Source organism: Aythya ferina (assembly GCF_964211825.1).
Source record: "Aythya ferina genome assembly, chromosome: 3".
Taxonomy (NCBI): Eukaryota; Metazoa; Chordata; class Aves; order Anseriformes; family Anatidae; genus Aythya; species Aythya ferina.
Genome location: NC_140298.1, coordinates 28,376,794 through 28,397,279, shown reverse-complemented (window position 1 = coordinate 28,397,279; position 20,486 = coordinate 28,376,794). Strand labels below are relative to the sequence as shown.

The 20,486-nt window shown below is 36.4% G+C and overlaps 1 protein-coding gene across 9 annotated transcripts in view; it reads left to right on the top strand.

Moving 5' to 3' along the window:
• The window catches only part of CEP170 (centrosomal protein 170), a 101,110-nt gene that overhangs the window by 25,339 nt on the left and 55,285 nt on the right, over window positions 1-20,486 (top strand). For all 9 annotated transcript variants that reach the window (XM_084512264.1, XM_084512268.1, XM_084512269.1 and 6 more), the window contains exons 3-7: window positions 1,459-1,548; window positions 10,774-10,855; window positions 11,481-11,536; window positions 11,643-11,805; window positions 13,937-14,071. In XM_084512264.1, coding sequence (XP_084368390.1) covers window positions 1,459-1,548; window positions 10,774-10,855; window positions 11,481-11,536; window positions 11,643-11,805; window positions 13,937-14,071 — 526 coding nt within the window. The remainder of the gene's footprint in view (window positions 1-1,458; window positions 1,549-10,773; window positions 10,856-11,480; window positions 11,537-11,642; window positions 11,806-13,936; window positions 14,072-20,486) is intronic.

The following is a 20,486-nucleotide window of genomic DNA, read 5'->3' as shown; positions in this document are numbered from 1 at the left end:
CCTTCACACTTCTTAAGCTATCCTAACACAACCCATTTGTTTTATTGCTTTTTTCTTGTCCTATTCTCTTTCACACCGAGGGAGTGGAAAGAGCAAGCAAACGGCTGTGTAGTGCTTAGCTGCCAGCCAGGGCAATGCAATCTTATAAAGAGTAGTTGGGTAGGAATTATATTTGAATGGAATGCAACAATAATAAATCTGAAAGAAACGTGGTATTTCAAAGATTAGCACAATGTTTGGACTTGTAAAGATCATCTGTAAATAATAAAAACATGTTCTATTATATGCAAATAGTCTAAGCCTGAGGAGAGTTGTAATGTGCAGAACTTCAGGTGCTGCTCTAAAAGCCACAGACTCAAGTAATTGTTCTTACCATTTCAAAAATGTGACAAAATATTGTGAAGCTTTGAGGATCTTTTTGTTAGTTTCATTTCCATTTTAACTTTTTTTTTTTAATAGGAAGTGGTGTGTAAAGATTAGAAAATAACTGATTAATAGCATAATATATATTTGAATAAAATAATTGGGAGAAGTTCAGATTTTTTTTTTCTCATAACCTAGGTAAAGATAGGCTAATTCATTTGCTTGCATTCTTGCACCACTTGTGTGGGAAAGCATAATCTTGATATTGTAGGTTCAGCAGAACACTCACATCAGTGAATTTGATTTTACTGAGCTTTTTTCAATTGAGGAAAGGTTACTAAACCCATATAAAATGAACTGTAGCAGTGTATCTTTACCCACTGTTAAGAACGCTTAACTGATGTAGTGCATCAGTGACCTTGCTGTTCATTTGTCTCTCTCTTCCTTTGTCTGTCCTTCCCCCCCCTACCCCCCACTCCCTGTTTATATTCTAACACCCTTTCTATTTCCTGTAGAGCAGAATGGCTAAAATAACATAATAAGTATAAGCAGAAGAGGAGAGAATCCACTTCTATGAGGAGAAAACAAAGCAATGAAAAGTTGGCATGGAAAGGAAGGAAATTGAAGGAAGGAAGAAAAACAGTACTAGCAAGTCACAAGAGATACAGAAGGAATGAGATAAGGGATTCTGAGAATAGAGAGCGTTTCCTTAGGAGTCCTGGATGCATGGTCTTAAGGCCTTGAACTGGCTAATGTGCTGATAACCTGGGATCCTTAGAACTGACAGGCACTGCTGGTGCTGGGACAGGAATGAGCACAGAAGTCATTCTTATCAGTGTATAGGTATGGGACCTATATTTGAGGAAACATTAAGAAAATCATTATTCAGAATTTTTTGATTCTGTTATGGGCACCCAGGGTCAGCGTTGGATATGGTTAACTCTCAAGTTAGAGTAGGCCTAATTTTTTTGTATACAGTTTGAAGAAACATGTGGAAAGAACATAATTGCAGTACTCGCAGAAATAGCCATTATTGCTATATTGATCTGTTCTTGAAATGCGTTATTTTATTTTGTATTCTTTTTAATATTTTAGTCACGAAGTGTGGACAAGCAACATGCTGTACTTAACTATGATCCCTCTACAGATGAACACTTGGTGAAAGATTTGGGCAGCTTGAATGGGGTAAGATAACATCAAAAATGTATAGTTTCCCTTAGTCTTTTTTTTTTTTTTTTTTTTTTTTTTTATAGTAAGGATGCTATGACTTAAGTGTTCGTTAATATCTTCTTAATGCAAGTTTGCAAATGGATGGAACATTTGAAAGGAAAATGTAATTTTGTGGGGCATCAATTAAAGGACTGGAACAAAGCACCTTAATAAGAGGGCCTTGACAAGACAAAGAAACTCGAATACAAGGGGATATTTAACTTTTAATTTCAAACATAAATGCAGAAAGTCTTAAATTGATTATATGCTTTAAAAAAGAGAGCCTTTCAGTCTCTAAAATTTCTGCTTAAGAAATTGATCTATACTTATCCTGTTTTACACAGAAAAGAATGTTACTGTACTCTATGTGAAAACAAATCCAAAAACCAAATTGCATGTAAACTTATTTAACATATTTTATAGTCGTATATTCTATCTCTGTATCCTTTGTGTCAAAATCTCTATGAATAATGTATAAATGTCAGGTTATTACAAACTAACATAAGACAAATGCAAAGTTATGAGCAAAATGAAGTTTCATATTATTTTACATTTTAAGAGTTTTCTAGGGATTGCATATACAAAATTCTAGACAAGCTTCACCTTTTATAAACATTTTGAATATTGTAATGGATTATTAAAAACTTAGTTGCTTTGTCATATTTTTGTAGCCCTTTAGATATTTGTTTGAGCTGTTTATAGATGGTAGCTATAGTTGGTACTTTCTCAGTTTGTCATGAATGTGCATAGAGTACCAAAAATTGTGAGTTCATCTTTGATAACTACTCATTATCAGTAACTTCCTAAGTATTAATTTCAGTAAGCAGTGCCAAGTTTTAAATGTACATGTGTATATATATATATGTATATATATAAGATGAAGAAGGAATCTCAATTTTACTGTCTGTTGGCATTGACTTTTAACTTGGTGTTTCATCTTGAAGTGCGTTTCAAAATACTCGGACTGTCTTTGTTAGTTTTTCTGTATTTTAAGGTACAGACCTTAACATGTATGTAGGCAACTTGGCTTTCCAAAGGGTCAGAGTCTCAACTCCATCTGAAACCAGTGTAACCTGAAAGGTTATATCATTTGAATAGCTGTAAGCAGATGAGAACTTTGCTCCTTAAATATTTAATACACCTCTGCATTTTGAAAGTCAGTACACTGTTTCAAGGAAATTATCAAAATTCAGCTCATAGTAATTTCTTGCTGAGAGACTTGATTTTATTCCCCAATTCTGTGTTATTCTTGCAGTCAACAGGCATACCTGATTTTCATTGCCTTCTCACAAAACTTGAGTTTAATTAAAAAAAATGCACTATCTATATTTTTAAGACCTTAATTTGACTCCTTCATGTATGGTATACAGCTTTCAGTTATTTTCTTCTCTTGATCTGATTCATTCTCAAGTTGGAGCTGTCAGTTAACTGTGTAGCTGTTTACCCAGAGACATCAAAGCAGCTCTTCTCACAGTTTGGGGAATATTAAATTATATCATTGCAGTCCTTGTTTCTCTTCTTCACAGTGCTTCCTTTACTGTCTGTTTCCAACTGTGCGTTTTCTTACATACCTCTACCTATCCGGTTTCAAGTCTGAAGAGGAAACATACAATTTTCTAATATGGTACTTAAGTCAAATTGTGTAGTAGAACAGTATATGCAATGCCTCTGTACCCTGCAATGAACTACTAACTAGGCAATGGTTCTTTTAGTCCAGTTAAAAGTTTGAGTGTTGACTGTATTTACCATGCATATTGACATACAGCAATACAAGGCTTTAATTGGCATTCAAAATGACAAAGCATAAATTGGACAAGGGAGGGGGCTGAGACAGGAAGCCAACAGAACCCTAAAAATCCAGCACATGCCTTCAGACCAATGATCTTGATTTTAACTTTAAATTTTTGGATGGTTATCTTTCTGTGACTATATTATAGCATAATTCAGCCAGCTTCTGTGTGTAAAGGCTGTTTTAAGTCGCCTTTTGGAAAATAGTTTCTGGTGTGGGGATCGGGGAGAGAGCTACTAAATCTAATAGTATCTGTGATAAATTAGATAACATAAATAAAGTAGATAAATTAGTGAGAAAGCTTGCTTGTTACACCGTGGCTGTAACATCTGACTTGGTTTTGGCAGACTTTGTTGATGACTTCCTGGAGAAAATGGTAGCTAAATTCTCCAAAGAGTTGTTCTTCTCAATATAAGCTTTCTTGTTACTGTAACACCAATAAGACATTCCAAAATACATGTATGACTCCATTTTTTGTGTGCTTACTACACTATTGCTTTTTATCTATGAAATCTGTAGTAAAGTGACATTCGGCTTTTCAAGACATTCAACTTTTTTTTTTCATTCTCCTTTTTAATGTTTCCAGGATATAAATGCATGTTCGTAGAATCATAGAATATCCCGAGTTGGAAGGGACCCGTAAAGATTGTCAAGTCCAACTCCGGGCACCACACAGGTCTACCCAAAAGTTTACACCATGTGACTAAGTGCACAGTCCAAACACTTTTTAAATTCAGACAGGCTTGGTGCAGTGACTACGTCCCTGGGGAGCCTGTTCCAGTGTGAAACCACCCTCTTCGTGAAGAGCCTCTTCCTGATATCCAGCCTAACCTTCCATTGCCTCAGCTTGACACCATTCCCACGGGCCCTATCGCTGGTGTTTACAAAGAATAGATCACCTGCCTCTCCACTCCTCCTTGTGAGGAAGTTGTAGGCTGCAATGAGGTCCCCCCTCAGCCTCCTCTTCTCCAGGCTGAACAGGCCAAGTGACCTCAGCTGCTCCTCATATGTCTTCACCTCTAGGCCCTTCACCACCTTCGTCGCCCTCCTCTGGACACTCTACAATTTAATGTCCTTCTTGTACTGTGGTGCCCAGAACTGCACACAGTACTCGAGGTGAGGCCGCACCAGCACAGAGTAGAGCGGGACAATCACCTCCCTCGACTGACTAGCAATGCCGTGCTTGATGCACCCCAGGATACCGTTGGCCCTCCTGGCTGCCAGGCCACACTGCTGGCTCATGTTCAACTTGCTGTCAACCACAACCCCCAGATCCCTCTCTGCGGGGCTGCTCTCCAGCGTCTCGTCGCCCAGTCTGTACGTAAAGCTAGGGTTGCCCTGTCCCAAGTACAAGACCCAGCACTTACTTTTGTTAAACTTCATGCAGTTGGTGATCGCCCAGCTCTCCAATCTGTCTAGGTCTCTCTGCAAGGCCTTTCCACCCTCATCCGAGTCCACAACTCCTCCAAGTTTGGTGTCGTTGGCAGATTTGCTCAGAACACCTTCTAGTCCTACATCCAATCATTTATAAAAACATTGAAGAGGACTGGCCCTAAAATGGAGCCTTGAGGGGACCCCACAAGTGATCATCCGCTAGTCAGATTTGGCCCCATTTACCACAACCCTTTGAGCCCTGCCCATCGGCCAATTGCTCACCCATCATATGATGTTTTTGTTAAGTCCAAAAATTTTGTCCAGTAGGATCCTATGGGAAACCATGTCAAAAGCCTTGCTGAAGTCCAAAAAGATCACATCAGCTGGTTTCTCTTGATAGACTAGATGGGTGATCTTATCATAAAAGGAAATCAAATCTGTTAGGCAGAACATACCCCTCATGAACCCATGTTGGCTGGGACCAATGACCACGTTGTCCCCCAGGTGTGCTTCAAGAACTTCAAGAATCGTCTTCTACATAATTTTACCAGGCACTGACGTGAGATTGACAGGCCTGTGATTGCTAGGGTCTTCTTTCTTACCCTTCTTGAAAACTGGTACAACATTTGCCAGCTTCCAGTCTACTGGGACCTCTCCAGATTCCCAAGATCATTGAAAAATAATAGAGAGAGGTCCCGCAATGACATCAGCCATCTCTTTAAGCACCCTGGGATGAATCCCATCCGGACCCGTGGACTTGTATGGATCCAGGCGGAGCAGCAAATCCCCCACATGTTCAGGGTCAGTTGGGAGTTTGTTGTTCCCATCGTGATGGTCCTCCAGTTCAGGCCACCCTGGGTCCCAAAGCCCATCATCAGTGTTGAAGACAGAGGCGAAGGCATTAAACATCTCTGCTTTGCCTTTGTCATTGTCTGTGAGGAGACCTTCCCCATCAAGTAGTGGACCTGTGTTTCCTTTGGTCCTCCTTTTTTCTGTTCACATATCTAAAAAAAAAACCAAAAACTTTTTATTATCTCCCACAGACATAACCAGCTTCAACTCTAGTTGGGCTTTGGCCACACGAATTTTCTCCCTACAAACACAAACAGCATCCCTGTATTCCTTCTGTGTCACCTGACCCTCCTTCGAGCAGCCCTACACTTGCTTTTTTTCACCTAAGCTCCAGTAGAAGAGCCCTGGTCAGCTGGCCTTCTGCCCCGCCTACCTGGCTTCTGATATTTTGGAATTGCCTGATCTTGTGCTTTTAGGAGGCAGTGCTTAAAGACTGACCAGCACTGATGGACGCCAGTGCCTTCAAAAGCAGTTTCCCAGGTGACCTTGCTGACTAGTTCCCTGAGCAGCCTGAAGTCTGCTTTCCCCATATCCAGGGCTGAAGTTTTGGTGGCAGTTTTCCTTCTGTTGCCATAAATTCTAAACTCAACCATTTCATGGTCACTATGACCAAGATGGCCACCAATTGCCACGTCTCCCACAAAACCCTCTCTGTTCTCTAGCAACAGATCTAGGAGGGCACCTTTCCTAGTTGGCTTCCTTAGCACCTGCACCAAGAAGTTATCATCTAGATGCTTTATGAACCTCCTGGACTTGCTTGTGTCAGCCGTGTGGTGATCCTAATTGACTTCTGGCAAGTTGAAATCTCCCATAAGGACAAGGAGAGTTGAGCTCGAGGCATCTCCTAGTTCTGCAAAGAACAGTTCATCGACATTGTCATCCTGGCTGGGTGGTCTGTAATAGACTCCCACTACGACATCCCCTTTATTTGTTCATCCCTTAATCCTTACCCAGAGGCTCTCAACTTTGCCATCACCAACTTGAAGTTCCACACAGTCCAGCCCATGCTTCACATACATCGCCACCCCACCACCTCGCCTACCCCACCTGTCCCTCCTGAGGAACCTGTAGCCATCTATTGCAGCACACCAGCCACAGGACTCATCCCACCAGGTTTTGCTTATGCCGATGATGTTGTAGCTGTGGGACTGGGCCAAGACTTAAAGCCCTAAAGTCCCTTTTGATCACTCTAGGATTTCTTGTTGCTACCTCATCATTACCAGCCTGAAAGACCAGTAGCGGGTAGTAGTCATTGGGCCGTACCAGGTGCTTGACTTTCTTAGCAAAGTTTCTCACCCGAGCCCTGGGGAGGCAACAGACCTCCCTGTGGGTTGGGTCTGGTTGGCATATTGGGCCCTGTGTCCCTTTCAAAAGAGAGTCCCCCATGACAATAACCCTTCTTTCTCTTTTGACAGATGATGTAGCAATGCGGGGGGGTAGGTTGCCTTGCCTTAGGCACCCTCTCCAACTGGGATGGGCTTTCATCTACTTCATTGTTCTGACTGTCGTGTTCTAGAACCTCATACCTGTTACTTTGCTCCATTTCTTCCTCTACCAGTCTGACCTTTTGTATGGTGTGTAAGTTCTTTAATCTTTGAAGAAATTTAAAATCAGCATTATTGAGTGTCAGTTTCTCTCCATGGTCACCGATTCTCTAACATAGTGTCGCTCATAATCTTGACAGATAACTGTTCTAGCATTGCAACTGACGTTTTCAAAGGTCATCTTTACTTGTTTGAGGGATGCTCATTTTCTCACTAGTCTGTGTGAAATGTTTTAAATTGTGTCTGGTATCTGTGGGTCCAGTTCTTCAGACACTTTTTTACTCAGTTGCCACTGAAGAGTAACAGTGTATTTTTGTGCTTCTGTCAGTTTCTAGTGAAGAACATAACACAGAGAGCCACTAGTTAGTGGTCAAGTGTCTCAAAATTGTAGGAGGAGGTTTTTCTTACTCCTTTGTCTTATTCCTCAGTATCTTTATGGAAGTTCTGTGTTTCAATTTCTAGGCCAATTGTGTACATGTGAGTGCACATCTGGTTTTTTGATTGTTTTTTTTTGAGTTGTTTGAAATGCAACCATCACCCTTGGTAAATAATGTTATATTTGGTCTCAAAAAGAAGGTGGTTTACTATACAAGGTTTTTTAATAATGATACAAGTAATTTTCTTATGCCTCTCTTCCAAGTTTTTTGGAGAGTGCCAGATGAAAAGTTCAAAGCAAGTTGTAGGAGAACCATTTATCTACTGGATCTGAGAACCAATTTGTATTTTTTTATAACGGCATTTTAATTCTTAATGTCATGTGTACATAAACTTGTGTGGCCAGGTGACCTCTAGATGTCCCTTCAAACCTTAACTTTTCTGTGATTTGGTGTTTCATAAAGGTGAGATAGAAGCATATGTGATTCTACAAGGACATGGTATGTAAGGAAGCCCATGGTTTCTGTGAAGACTCAGCATTTTTGTTCTCTCTAGTTTAAAAACAAAACCCAACCAACAGGAGTAGTTCCTTCAGAATTTTACTCTTCCTTGAAAACTGCATTTAAATTGAGTTAGGTAGGTAATTAGGAGGTAATATGGGTATCAACAGATAAGCTCTCCCTTTAATGTAGGCCTGAGGCCTTCTTTCTTCCAAAAGTACTACACATGTTCTTTCAGTACTGTGGAAGAAAGGTCCTGCTTTTGCTTCATTGGTTTCCACCCATTCTTATCTTCCTTCATCAAGAACAAACATTTATTTTGAGTCTCTGCAATTAGTTTGATTTCCTTCGAGAACGTTTCTGGTGTAATGCACTTTAGCCACTAAAGGTAATTTGAGGGTTAAGGGGAGAAGGCCACTGCCAATGCATAAGACTGTTTCTTTTGAGTTTAGTGAGCCCAATACACTTTCACAAGATGGGCTGGGATTGCAGTTGATGCCCTGGTACCTGAACACTCATATCTGTGTGGCTAATTCATGCTCAGTTCAGAGAAAATGAGACAAGTCTTCATTCTGGACTTTGTATGTCTAGATCTGAAAATAAAGCAAAAAAAAAAATTTATCAGATTCACATAATGCTTTATTTCCAAAAAACAAGTAATTCTCCAGCTCATTCTTGCAAATCTTTTTATTTCATACTAAAAAAATGGATGAATTTGTCTTTTCTGAGGAAAGTGTACAGTTTCTAATATAAAATAATTATTTCACCAATATCAAAGGAATCCAGACTGTATTTTCTTCTTTGTGTGTCCTCAAAGCAGTCTGAATTTTGGTAATTTACTGAGATTCAGGCTGTCTTGAGGATATTCTTGGCATGGGTTTTTGCTCTGGACTCTCATAATGTTTAAGTAGAATAAATATGCATTAAATACCGCTCTTAAGTTTTAGCTTACTAACCGGTAAATAGTTGTACCTTTAATTCTTATTTCTTGTGAAAGATACCTACGTCAATTTTATAAATGAGATAAACATTATTTTTATTTAGAAAAAGGACAAAACAGAAGACCCCTTTATTATTTTAGGGGAGGACATAATTTCTATCCTTAGAGATTTCATCTAATACTCAATGTAGATGAACAAAACAAGCGTTTAAAGATTCAGATACTTGGCTTGCCTATCTATTAAAGTTTTATTTTTTTTTGTGTACTCCTAACTTTAAAGTGCTTTAAAGATGCCAGTCTTGAGCTGCTCCAGTCCTTAAAAACGTACATACTGTTGTAGAATTTGCAAGTTTAAAATAGAACGATCCTGCATGGTTGTGGCATTTAGAGTCCCTAAAACTGGCACAAAACAATAGTAAATGTCTTTCCGCAAAGCTCTCTCTGAATGTTTAATCTCCTATCTGTAGAACTAGTGTTTGGTTGTTCTAAAAAGTAGAAATGAACAAGAATCTGTATTTTTTTTAAGGTACAGAAAATGATACCACTGATAAATAATTCATAAAATAATGCAACAGACTCATCCAGCTGAACCATAAATATTTTATTTCCCCTGAATTTGTCCTAAATGAAGGCTTTTTAATGATTTGAAAAAGAGGATGAGGGAAATATAACCAAGAAACAAGAGACTGGTCATATGTTACTAGTTAGTCGTATTTCTTATGGGGAAGATGCTACATTCTTGTATGTTTGGATGCTACATTCTTTTAAGGTAAAAGGAGAAGGAAGATTTCAAGAAAGCCCAGGGAGAACATACATGTAGGGGAGAGGAGCTTTGAGTGTAAGTTCAGCTTTGAGCTTCAGCCTTGAGGAATAGTTTGAGGCAAGTTGCTGTGCAGAAGCTTTTTCTCAGCTCATATGGTGGATGGATTCTTCAAGGATCTGAGTTCCAGAATTAAGTTTAATGTCTTTTTTTCCTTTGAAAATTGATGGTATTGTTTGCCAAATCTTCCAAATTACCTTTCTAAGATCCAGTTTGATTTTAACATGTATTATTCCTCCTCCTTGTTGCTTCTGTAATTAGCTGTTGTCTACCTCTCAGGTGTTCTGTGGAAGTTAATACCAGTATCTTTTTGTAAGCTTTTTGTTATTTGTTGCTATTAAGATTGCCAACCACACAGACTGCGAGGTCTGAATTGTTCTGTACTACCTCTTAACAGCCAACTGATGTGGCTGGTGAAATAAGGCAAACTTTCAGGTACGTAAATCCTTCTTCACATCCCAGAAAGCTTGTCTGATTTCTCCTGCTGTTTCCAACAGTGATTTGAAGGAAGGGAGGATTAGTTTTGGTACAAAAACTGAATTTTCAAAAGACATTGTTAAGACCATGGAATTTGCCCTGTTTTGCTGCTAGCTGTTAGAATAATTGTTTCTGCTTACAAGTGTTGTTATATCTGTTGCCGTTCAGGAGTCGCAGTACATTGAGTTATTTATCACTGGTATGTGGAATTATTTGGATGCAGTAACTTGGTCCATGTTTGTTTTCCATTAAGTCTTTTAACAATGTTTAGAAATTATAAACTACCTCAGAACTTATGTATATAATATGAAAAGGTGCACAAATGTAATGGTATGTCAATTCTGACAGCTAATTGAGATTGAAAATGCAAGCTACAAAAAAAAATAATGATGTTAGATGCTAATTTGAGGTAACATTGCCCAGTGAATCACTGGTAGAAAATCTGCAATGCTGAAAACGTTCTTATAAAATTAGTTTAGTGACCTTTTTTTTTTTTCAATTTAACAGTATCTGTCTTCATTTATTTCTAGACATTTGTGAATGATGTGAGGATTCCAGAACAGACATACATCACTCTGAAGTTAGAAGATAAGCTGAGATTTGGATATGATATCCTTGTCATAAAAAATGCACAATGTGCTGACAGGCTTTTCTTGCTGAAAAGTATGTTTGCATTAAATGAAATGTTCTCATACTATTAGAGAAGCAACTTTGAAATACCTGTTTCTTTACGAGAAAATCGCAGGTTTTGGAATACTATGCCTTGGTCAGAAGTATTGATAAAGTACATGTTGTTGTTTCTTAACAAAAAGAAACATTGATTTTCAATTGCTATTTAAAACCTCTGTATAGCTATTGCTGTAACATTCTTAACATGTAACTTTTGTGTTGCAAACAAACATTACTTTGAGGCAAATAAGAAAATTCTTGTATTACAGGAAATTGTATGCAAATTGTAAAGATTGCAAGTAATTATTCAGCAAACTACTAAATGAAAACAAAAGGAAAACTTATTGCAACATTAAGGTATCTATTCAATGTTCTATTTACAAGTAGTAAATAGTTATATTGTGCATTTGCTTTCAGAAGTACATGTATTATTGTGCATTCTAGTCTGTACAGTAATAGATTTGTAAAACAATTGTCACTACTGTAATAGCAGAATAGACTACAGAACTATCGCCTTTGCAGAAAGTTGTCTTGTGAGTTAAGCGTTTTCCTTAGCATTTCCTACATACTAATCTTTTTACTGTTGTCAGAGGAGAGATGAGAGTACCTGAAGAAGCACTTAAGGTAATAATGGACCATTCCTAGATGTTTTTCTGTCATTGCATAGTTACTGGTAAAAGTTTTTTACATTCTTTGAGATAATTTATTTATTTATTTAACATTACATTAGCATGAAAAATTTACAAGCCAACTCCAGTTATCCCAAAAATCTTCAGAGGCAGAAGGGTCAAAGCAAACTAGCTCCAAAACTACAGAGTCCAAAGGAACAGACTCCACAAATGAAGTGCACAACAAGACTACTGAAGCACTGAAATCTGAAGAGAAATCAATAGGTAAGGTGCATTTTGGCAGCAAAAAAATGTAAACTTTGAAAGGTTATTTATTTGCTTTGTTGGGGTGCCTTTGAAATTGTTCAATTAGATGTAGAAACATCATGTGAAATATTAAATGTATTATAAGAATAATTAATAACTTTCTAAATTTAGCTTCTGCCTTTTTTCCTAGCATCCACATGTTAAGAAAGCTCCTAAAGGATTCTTTTTAAGCAGCATTTAACAGATCTTTGTATTTCTTTTCTCAAGAATCAGAAATTTCCAGTATCTATGGCAGTAAAGTGATGTGTTTTTTTTACAGTTGAATTGTACAAACTGTTCCTACTGTTCCTATAGGACTATTTTTCGTTTTTTTCACCACCATTCCCAAGTGTTTTCCTTCTTTTGATTTATTTTCTGTTTGTTTATTTGTTTGTTTTTTGTTTTTAATAGATATTAGCATACATTGTTAGATGATAGGATGGAATTTAAGCATTCTATTGTACAAAAATGGTGGAAACTAGTTTCTATCTTGTTTCTACATCATCTTTATATATGTTTATATTTAATATTTATGTATTGTGTCATGGTGGCTTTGCCACAGATGTCTTAATGTTAAGCAAGCCACACAACGAAGTTGATTGTTCATTTTAGGAATTACCTGACCATAATTGCTTGCTGTGCTACAAGCTACTACAGGAGATAACCACAAGAATGAGAAAGGAATTGTGTATTGTTGTGCTTTTAATATTATTCTGGCTAGGTCTGACTTCTTAATTCAAGGCAGTTACAACATTGTTTAGGTTGAATCCATTCTTCTGGAAGGCTTACTTCAAGTAATTCTCTCCACCACCTATAGGACTCAGTGGTATAACTAACTTTTGGCTAATCTGACATCCTATTAAGGATACATAAAGCCTAGCCAATAACTTAGTATTCCTATTTAATATTGCTTTCCAGCATTTAGGTCCTCTTAAATTTTTATAGTGAGCACAGTGGGTTTTCTTCTCAGCTTCGCTTTCTCTTTACTATTCCAAAAATAACAGTAAAAGTTAATGATAGAGTTTTATATTTGACTGCAATTTATAAGCATTTTGGGAATTGATTCTCTCACTGACTGTATGCAAAGCTGTTTCCTATTGCTAATTCAGTGCACGAGCATCAGCCACCATGTTTTTAAAAACAATTGAGTATTAACTGAAGTGTTTTTTTGTCCTTTTTTGTTACTGTTTTGTTTTAAAAGTAGTTAATATCTTCAAATCATGCTGCTCTTTGGCATGGCTATGAAATTATATGTAACTGTTGAATAAAAACAACGAAAATCATGGCAGACAAAGCAATAGACAACAACTAAGATGGATTTGAACAGGTCATGTTCTTTTATATAAAAACTTCTTAAAGTATCCTCAATACATATGTATGATACTGAAATAGCTAAATCTCAGTAGCGTGAATATCCTCTCAGGAGTTCAAATCAAAACGAATCCAGTCAATTTATCATGAAGGTACAAATCTTAATTATAATGGTGTCTTTCCTTACTTAACCTTTGTGTTCAAGTGTGTTTAATCATGTTTATGTATCCTATATAACAAACAATTTTATTGTACAGCAGCTTGTCTTCTGTTTGTTTCCTGTTTTATTTTAAAATTGTGCTCACTGATGTTTTACACTAGGTAACTTTCAGCACTCTGTAGTAGCTGTCAGTGATTTGGAACCTTGGCAGCACTGCAAAATTTGATCAGTTTTTTCATGCTGTGAGTTCAGATTTCAACAAAAGGTCAATGTGGGTAAAAGTGAGACTCTTCTCAAAGAAATGGCAATGAACAGCTTTTAGGAATGTACTGCTGTACTGATGACTCCAAACTGAATGCAGAAAATAGTGTTTGCAGACATCAGGGTAACAATAAGAGATGTCAGCTGCCTTTGCAGAAATGTTTGTGCCAGAAGTTTTGATCAGGTCATTAGTAAGCTTTTATATTTAGAACTCAGATCACTTATCCAGCCTCTAAGTTGGTTGCATGCAACCAATTCAATTCAGCTTCCAGGAGAAATGATCCTGGCAAATCACTCTCTCTTCTTGTTGCTTGAACCTAAATACCAAAACTAAACAGAAAAGCAATTTCCTCTGCTGTGGGCTTTTTTTTTTTATAGATCTTTCTGCCATGCCTCGTGGTACACCTCTGTATGGACAGCCAGCCTGGTGGGGTGATGATGAAGCAGATGAAAAAAGTGGTTGTAAACCAGACAGCAAACGTGAAGAAAAAATGCATGAGACAGGGGCTTCGGGTAAGTTTATCTTTTCTTTTTCTTACTCTCTCTTTCTTTTAAATATTTGTAGGGCTTTTGCTGCTTAGTAGAGTACATGTATTCTGAACTAGAGAACTAAATGGATATCAGTTTTTCTAAGTTCCACAGATGGGTTGCACAGATGAAAGCCTACTAAAATTTAACTTTGAAAAGTTATTCTCAAGGAACCAGAAATTTCCAGAGACCAATTTCAGACAAGATACATCACTTTTCTAGTATCTAATACTAGTTTTGTCAGTAAATATAGAAATGTTTCCAGAACCAGCGTCTCTTTATCAATTTAGTCCATACCTGTCATTTCATGTACTAAAAATTATAGATTAAAGTGGGATATTTTAATAAAATCACTTTTTTTGTTTTGTTTTGCTTTTGACCCTTGGCTATATAAGGTGATCCGTGCTAACTTTCTGTCATGTAATTTAGTAATGTTGTATTAGCAGGAATTGTATTTCATATTTTATGCAGTAAAGATTTACATAATCTAAAGATAAACTGTTTATCAAGTTTATTTCCCCATAATACATATTTTTTTAGTCAGCTTGTCTAGTTGCAGTGTGTGTTGCCAAAACCTAAATCTCAATGTCTATAATTAGGCTCCTAAATCTATCATCAGACATATAAATAAAGTGACTGCTTTTCTAATAAAGGGCATAGCTTCAAAACTTACTGAAGCTGGGGCAAAATTCAACCTATCTTTGTTTAGCTGTTTAGGTGCACATTTAAGGCTCAACTGTTTTAATTTCGGAGTTCTTTAAACTACTGAGGTGGGAGTTTCTCTCTTACTATAATGGTAGTTGCTGTGGTTATCATGAATCCTATTTTGCAGGAATTGGAATAATCTCTAAAACAAGTGAGAACAAACTAAACACTTCTGTGTAATGAAATCAACTCCAACTCCATAGCTATCTTTTTCTTACTAGTCTAAATTACTCATGACTCTGACAGTAAGTCGTTTGAGATTTGGACTAGTAGAAGGGAAACCAGGAGAAATCGTTTAGTGTAGCGATAGTTGTGCAACTAAAACAACTTTGTTGCATAGGAAAACAACTGGGTCATAGTGGAGTACAGTTGTAGGACGCTTTGTGTGTGTCAAAGGCTTGTCTACTGTAGATGGTGTTAGGCGCTATTGTGTGCTACTATGGAGGCTTTTTAAGTACGGAATTAATATCCTGCATTAGAAATCTCTGGTTCTATAACTCCAGTTCAAATCCATGTTCAGTCTAGAAATGTGTTCCTCAAATGCTTCTAAGCATTCTTAAGGAATACAATCTTTTTTCCTAATGTCAATAATAATGGAAGGCAGACTGTTATGTGTTTTTTTGTTTTGTTTTGTTTTGTTTTTTTTCTCAAAAAATATATGTCATCAGTTACAAAGAAAAATAATCAAGCCCTTGCCTTCAAGTTATACCATTCTTACATTTGCTAGCCAAATGATTCTTCTCTCTTTCATGACTGGAGGAAACATTAACTATTGTCTATGATTCCTCTGACTCTATTCCTTGCTGCATATACTAAAAAAAGGGTTGGTAGTCTCTGGTATTTGTGTTTTTATTTCTTTGATGACAGTCACTGTGCCAAAGCAAAATAACAAAAATATGAAATCATGATGCTTTTTCTACTTGCATATATCTATCTACATTGTTTTAGTTTAGAAACATGCAGGTTGTTTACCCTCATTAAAAAATAGATTATTAAAAAACATCTGGAAGTCTGTGGTTTTGATGCAGTACAATTAACAAGGTCTGACACAATATTCCAGCTTCTATTTAGTAGCTATGTTTGTTATTTTCCTTTTTTTTTAATTGCTTTTTCAGAAGCAATATAGCATCAAGTGGTTTACAATGTTTTTATTCACTTTACCAAGAGTCTTTTCACAAAGTGATCAGTGCTTCTGTCTTAGTTCTGAGTTCAAAGAAAAATAAGATGTTGACTTTGTCTCAAACTAATCAAGGAGTTACAGTTTGGTTTCGTATTCTAGACACAACTACATTGACGGGGATATTTTTGAAATAATTTGTCTTGGTGAAGTAATCATAAGGATGGATAGATAAGATGGACTAATTATTTCTGATTTTTCTTTTTTTTTAATACACATGGGGGGGTACTTACACTTTTTGCAGAATACTTTAATTTCAGAGGATGTGTAAATATGTATAGAAGAGTGATTTCTTTCTCTGTCTGTCACTTAATCTCTTACTAATGGCACATCAGTCACATGTTTCTCTTCATCTGGTTTTCAACTGTTGTGGATGTTTTTCAGTGGTGTTGGCAGAGAGCCTGAGAGGACAGACCAGATAAGAAACAGTATTTTCCTTCTCAGTCTCCAAACACTAATTTCATCTGTATAGAAGCATACAGAAAATATCCTAAAGGTTTTCATATGATTTTAAAATAAAGAGATAAGTTTTACAGGCCCCTGTGGCCTACAATTAAATTCCATACAACTTCCATGAAGTTAATTTTCAAGAAGTTTGTAGTTTCTTTATGGGCTTATGTCTTATAACATAGCTGAGTATAATAATTGGAAGTCACTAAAAAGAAACAATGAAAGAAAATCGGAAACTTCACAAGACCTTAATGTCTGGATATTTTTGAACCAAAAAATAAATTTTAATTTAGCAAAAACTGTTCAAAGTGGATGCAGTTATTTGTTCTTTTATGTGCTAAAATTATGTATTTAAAACACCAATTTGGAGCAAGGTTCTTGATATAAACTGCCTACAAGAATTAATTACAGATGAGTTAACTTATGTAAGTTCTTAAACTTTTTCTTAAGTAACTCAAATACACGAAGCATCATGTTGATCATTCTAACAAATTAATGCTGTGAAGAATTTGCTTTATGCTTTAATGATTATTCCCTGAATAGAAAAGAAGGCATGAATTATAACAGATGGGGCAAGGTTTAATGAGGAGATTCAAATGGGAGATTTGTTTCTGCTAAGCCAACTATAGACAATTAGTCTTTACAGTCTCAAGTTAATAGGATTATTTTAGTGTTACTGTCTTTCTGTCTCAATGGAAGCTCACTAATGGAAGTTATTTGAAAATGGAATAGAAAAGCCTGGAAAATTTTAAAAAGAAAAAAAACTTTTTTCTTTTTTTTTCCCAGACGTGCATGTTGCTTTAATTTAGTGATCCATGAATCTACTAGCCCCAATTCAAATCATCTGTTGCATATAAACTGATGATATGACATTGTTTTATTTATGCTGCAGCTGTTAAGCTTACATGTTAATGACAAGTTTCCTGGGTGTGTAGTTAATATTCTGGCCATGTGTTATATTCTCGCTTCCTGGAAAAGTAAAAAAAAAAAAAAAAAAAAAATACATTTTCTGCTAATCTAATTAGTACTTGTAGAATGTTTTATCAATAATACCTTTACTGGAAATCTAAGAAAAGGCAGAAGTAATAATTTTTAAATAGGTTTTAAGAGCCTGAAATCCTTTTTTTTTCTGTTTGGCATGAAGTACTTTTTGAATTCCAGCATATTCCAGCATTGTGTAACTCTATATCAGATTAAATGTTCTTACATACACGAAAGAGTCATTCTAGGCTAAAGCAGGCTAACCAGTATTTTAGAAATATCGGTGTAAGCCGTATGTGTAAGAGATTACATGCATGTATTTAATCAATGTTAACATTAAAGTTCTGAGAAATTTGTTCTAGAATTTTACTGAGTTTTGGCCTGGAATACATGCATGTGCTGCACTTGCTTTGCGAAGATAGAGAAGTGAATGTAGACACTATGCACCAGGGAGTGCTCAGAAATTTTTAGAGCCATGACTACAATATATTTAAGATTAGTTGTTTTCTTTTGTTCAACTCCCTGAAAGCATTCATTTAAGTTATTTATTATGAGAGGTGGACATATCTATATGATACTACTTTGTATTTTTTAGAGAGCAATTCTGATACGCTTTGATTAGACAGGATATGATGACATTAGAAGACAAAGGTTGTTTTCTTTAGTATTAGGTAAATCATTTTATGTATTCTTCACAATTTGGCTTTAAATATCAAATGAAAAATAATGCTGTTAGACCACTGGATTGCTTCAGAAACTAAAAGCTAAGTGTAATATGGAAAGAAGAAAAAAGGGAAAAGGGGAATATTAACGAGCAACTGAAAACACTGACTTCAGCCAAATATGAAATTAAATACAAAAATATTCGGGGATATTGTATAAATGTGGCATTCTGGCCTCTTTTCATACCTTCTGAAAATAAATATTTTGCTCCACATTTACACAATTTTTTTTCAAGAAGAGCTGTGTAAATTCCAGACAATTTTATTTTACAAGTTTTATTGTTACAATTTTGTCCTTCTGCCTTAAAAATACAGAACTTTTTAAAAGCATCTGAACACTGGAAAATGTCTTCTAAGATTTTACCCTATATTTGCTGTTGATAATAACTTCATATATGCACACACTTTCTTGTGTATAGGATAGATATTGAATAGCAGAACATCTGCCACATCCGTTGTCTAGGTTGTCAAGTAAAATTTTAACGTACTGACTAGCTGTGTGTTTGATATTTTAAGGGAAAAAAAAAGTCCTAGAAAGTATAATGCTGTTAATGTTGAAAAGTGAGCGTTGGTTTTACATGGTTTCCCATTTAGTGAGCTCTGGATGTTCTAGGAGACTATTTTATTAATAATCATCAAATGCCTGTACAACAGCGACATTTTTTTCTTCCTTGCTTGTCCTGTAGAAATCATCACACCGTTCTTTTGTAGCTCTAGTCTGTTTTAGAATGAGAGCTCCTTCTTTCAGATGCCTATACTTTCAATTTCACAAAATTTGGATTTTCTTGCTATATAAGTACTCTGCTAGTTCTGTTTATAAATAATAATTATTGCTATTACAGAGTTGTGATGACTACTACTTTAAGAATTTGCTTGAGGTTTATCTGTTACATCTATTTATATTTGGTCTGATAGACAATTTCCTTTAGCTTTGCAGATGACTTTATAATAGAAATTCATTGTAAAGTAGCCTTATCTTTGTGTGTATATATAGAAAGCAATAAGGGCTTGCATTTAGTATTTCTGAAAAATTCGGAAGAGTGATTTAGATCAGTATTCACCTTAAATTTTTGTTTCATCCTTGCTTTCTATTGCTGATTCTAATCAATGATTATGCATTTAACTCTCTTAAAAATGCAAATATTTCTGAATGTAAACAGTATTTTTAAGTAACTAACGTTAACTTGTACTTTGGATATTTCTCATAAAAATAATTCCTTGGAATTTTTCTAGACTGGAAATTGTTTTACATTTGTAATCCACTTTCTCAATTCTTTTGAATAAACTAACTGTCATAATTTAGATTTAAAAAGCATTATATCATCTGTTTAAATAAAAATATTAGAATCAAATATTAGAATAAAATAGTATAAACAGTTGACTTCAAATGTTAAATTCATTGCAGGGAAATTTTACAGAAGATTTTTCTTGAAGTTGTCCATCAATGCTTACAAACCAGTGTTAAAGACGCACTCAGCCTTAGCCTACCACACCTCTGATGTGTTTTGGCTTCAATCTTAACCATTTTCAAAAATCAAAAGATGGCGATGAACCAATGATTTCATATATTCTGAAAAATATTGTTTATTGTCTGGCCAGTAGATTACACTTTCCAGGCCCCAAAGTAGAAATATTTCTTTAAATACAGTATCTTGGGAAACAAGAATCTCATGAAGATCAACAAGAAGTGTGAAGTCCTGCACCTGGGAAGGAGCAGTCCCAGGCATCAGTACTTGCTGGGGGCCACCCTGTTGGAAAGCAGCTCTGCAGAAAAGGATCTGGTGGTCCTGTTGGACATCAGGCTGAACACGAGTCAGCAATGTGCCTTTGCTGCTAAGGAGGCTAATGGTATTTTTAGCTGTATTAGGCAAAGTATTGCCTATTGCTGGCAGGTCAAGAGAGGTGATCCTTCTGCTCCTTCAGCATAGTTGAAGGTGCACCTGGACACCTTTCTGTGTCCAATTCTGTTCCCACTCTCCCAGCTCCCCAGTACAAGCGAGACCTAGACAAACTGGGAAGAGTCCAACAGAGGGCTTCGAAGACAAAATGATCAAGAGACTGTAGCACCTCTACTATGAGGAGAGCATGAGAGAGTTGGGACTGCTCAGCATGGAGAAGAGAAGGCTCAGGGGAAATCTTGGCAATGTATGTAAGTACCTGAAGGGAGCTGCAAAGAAGACAGAGCAAGACTCTTTTCCATGGTGTCCAGTACCAGGGCAAGAGGTAGTGGGCACTGAAACACAAGCGTTTCTGTCTGAACATCAGGAAGCACTACTGTACTGTGTCAGAGCACTGGTGTAGGTTGCCCAGAGAAGTTGTGGAGTGTTCCTCCTTGGAAATCTTCAAAAGCCATCTGGACATGATC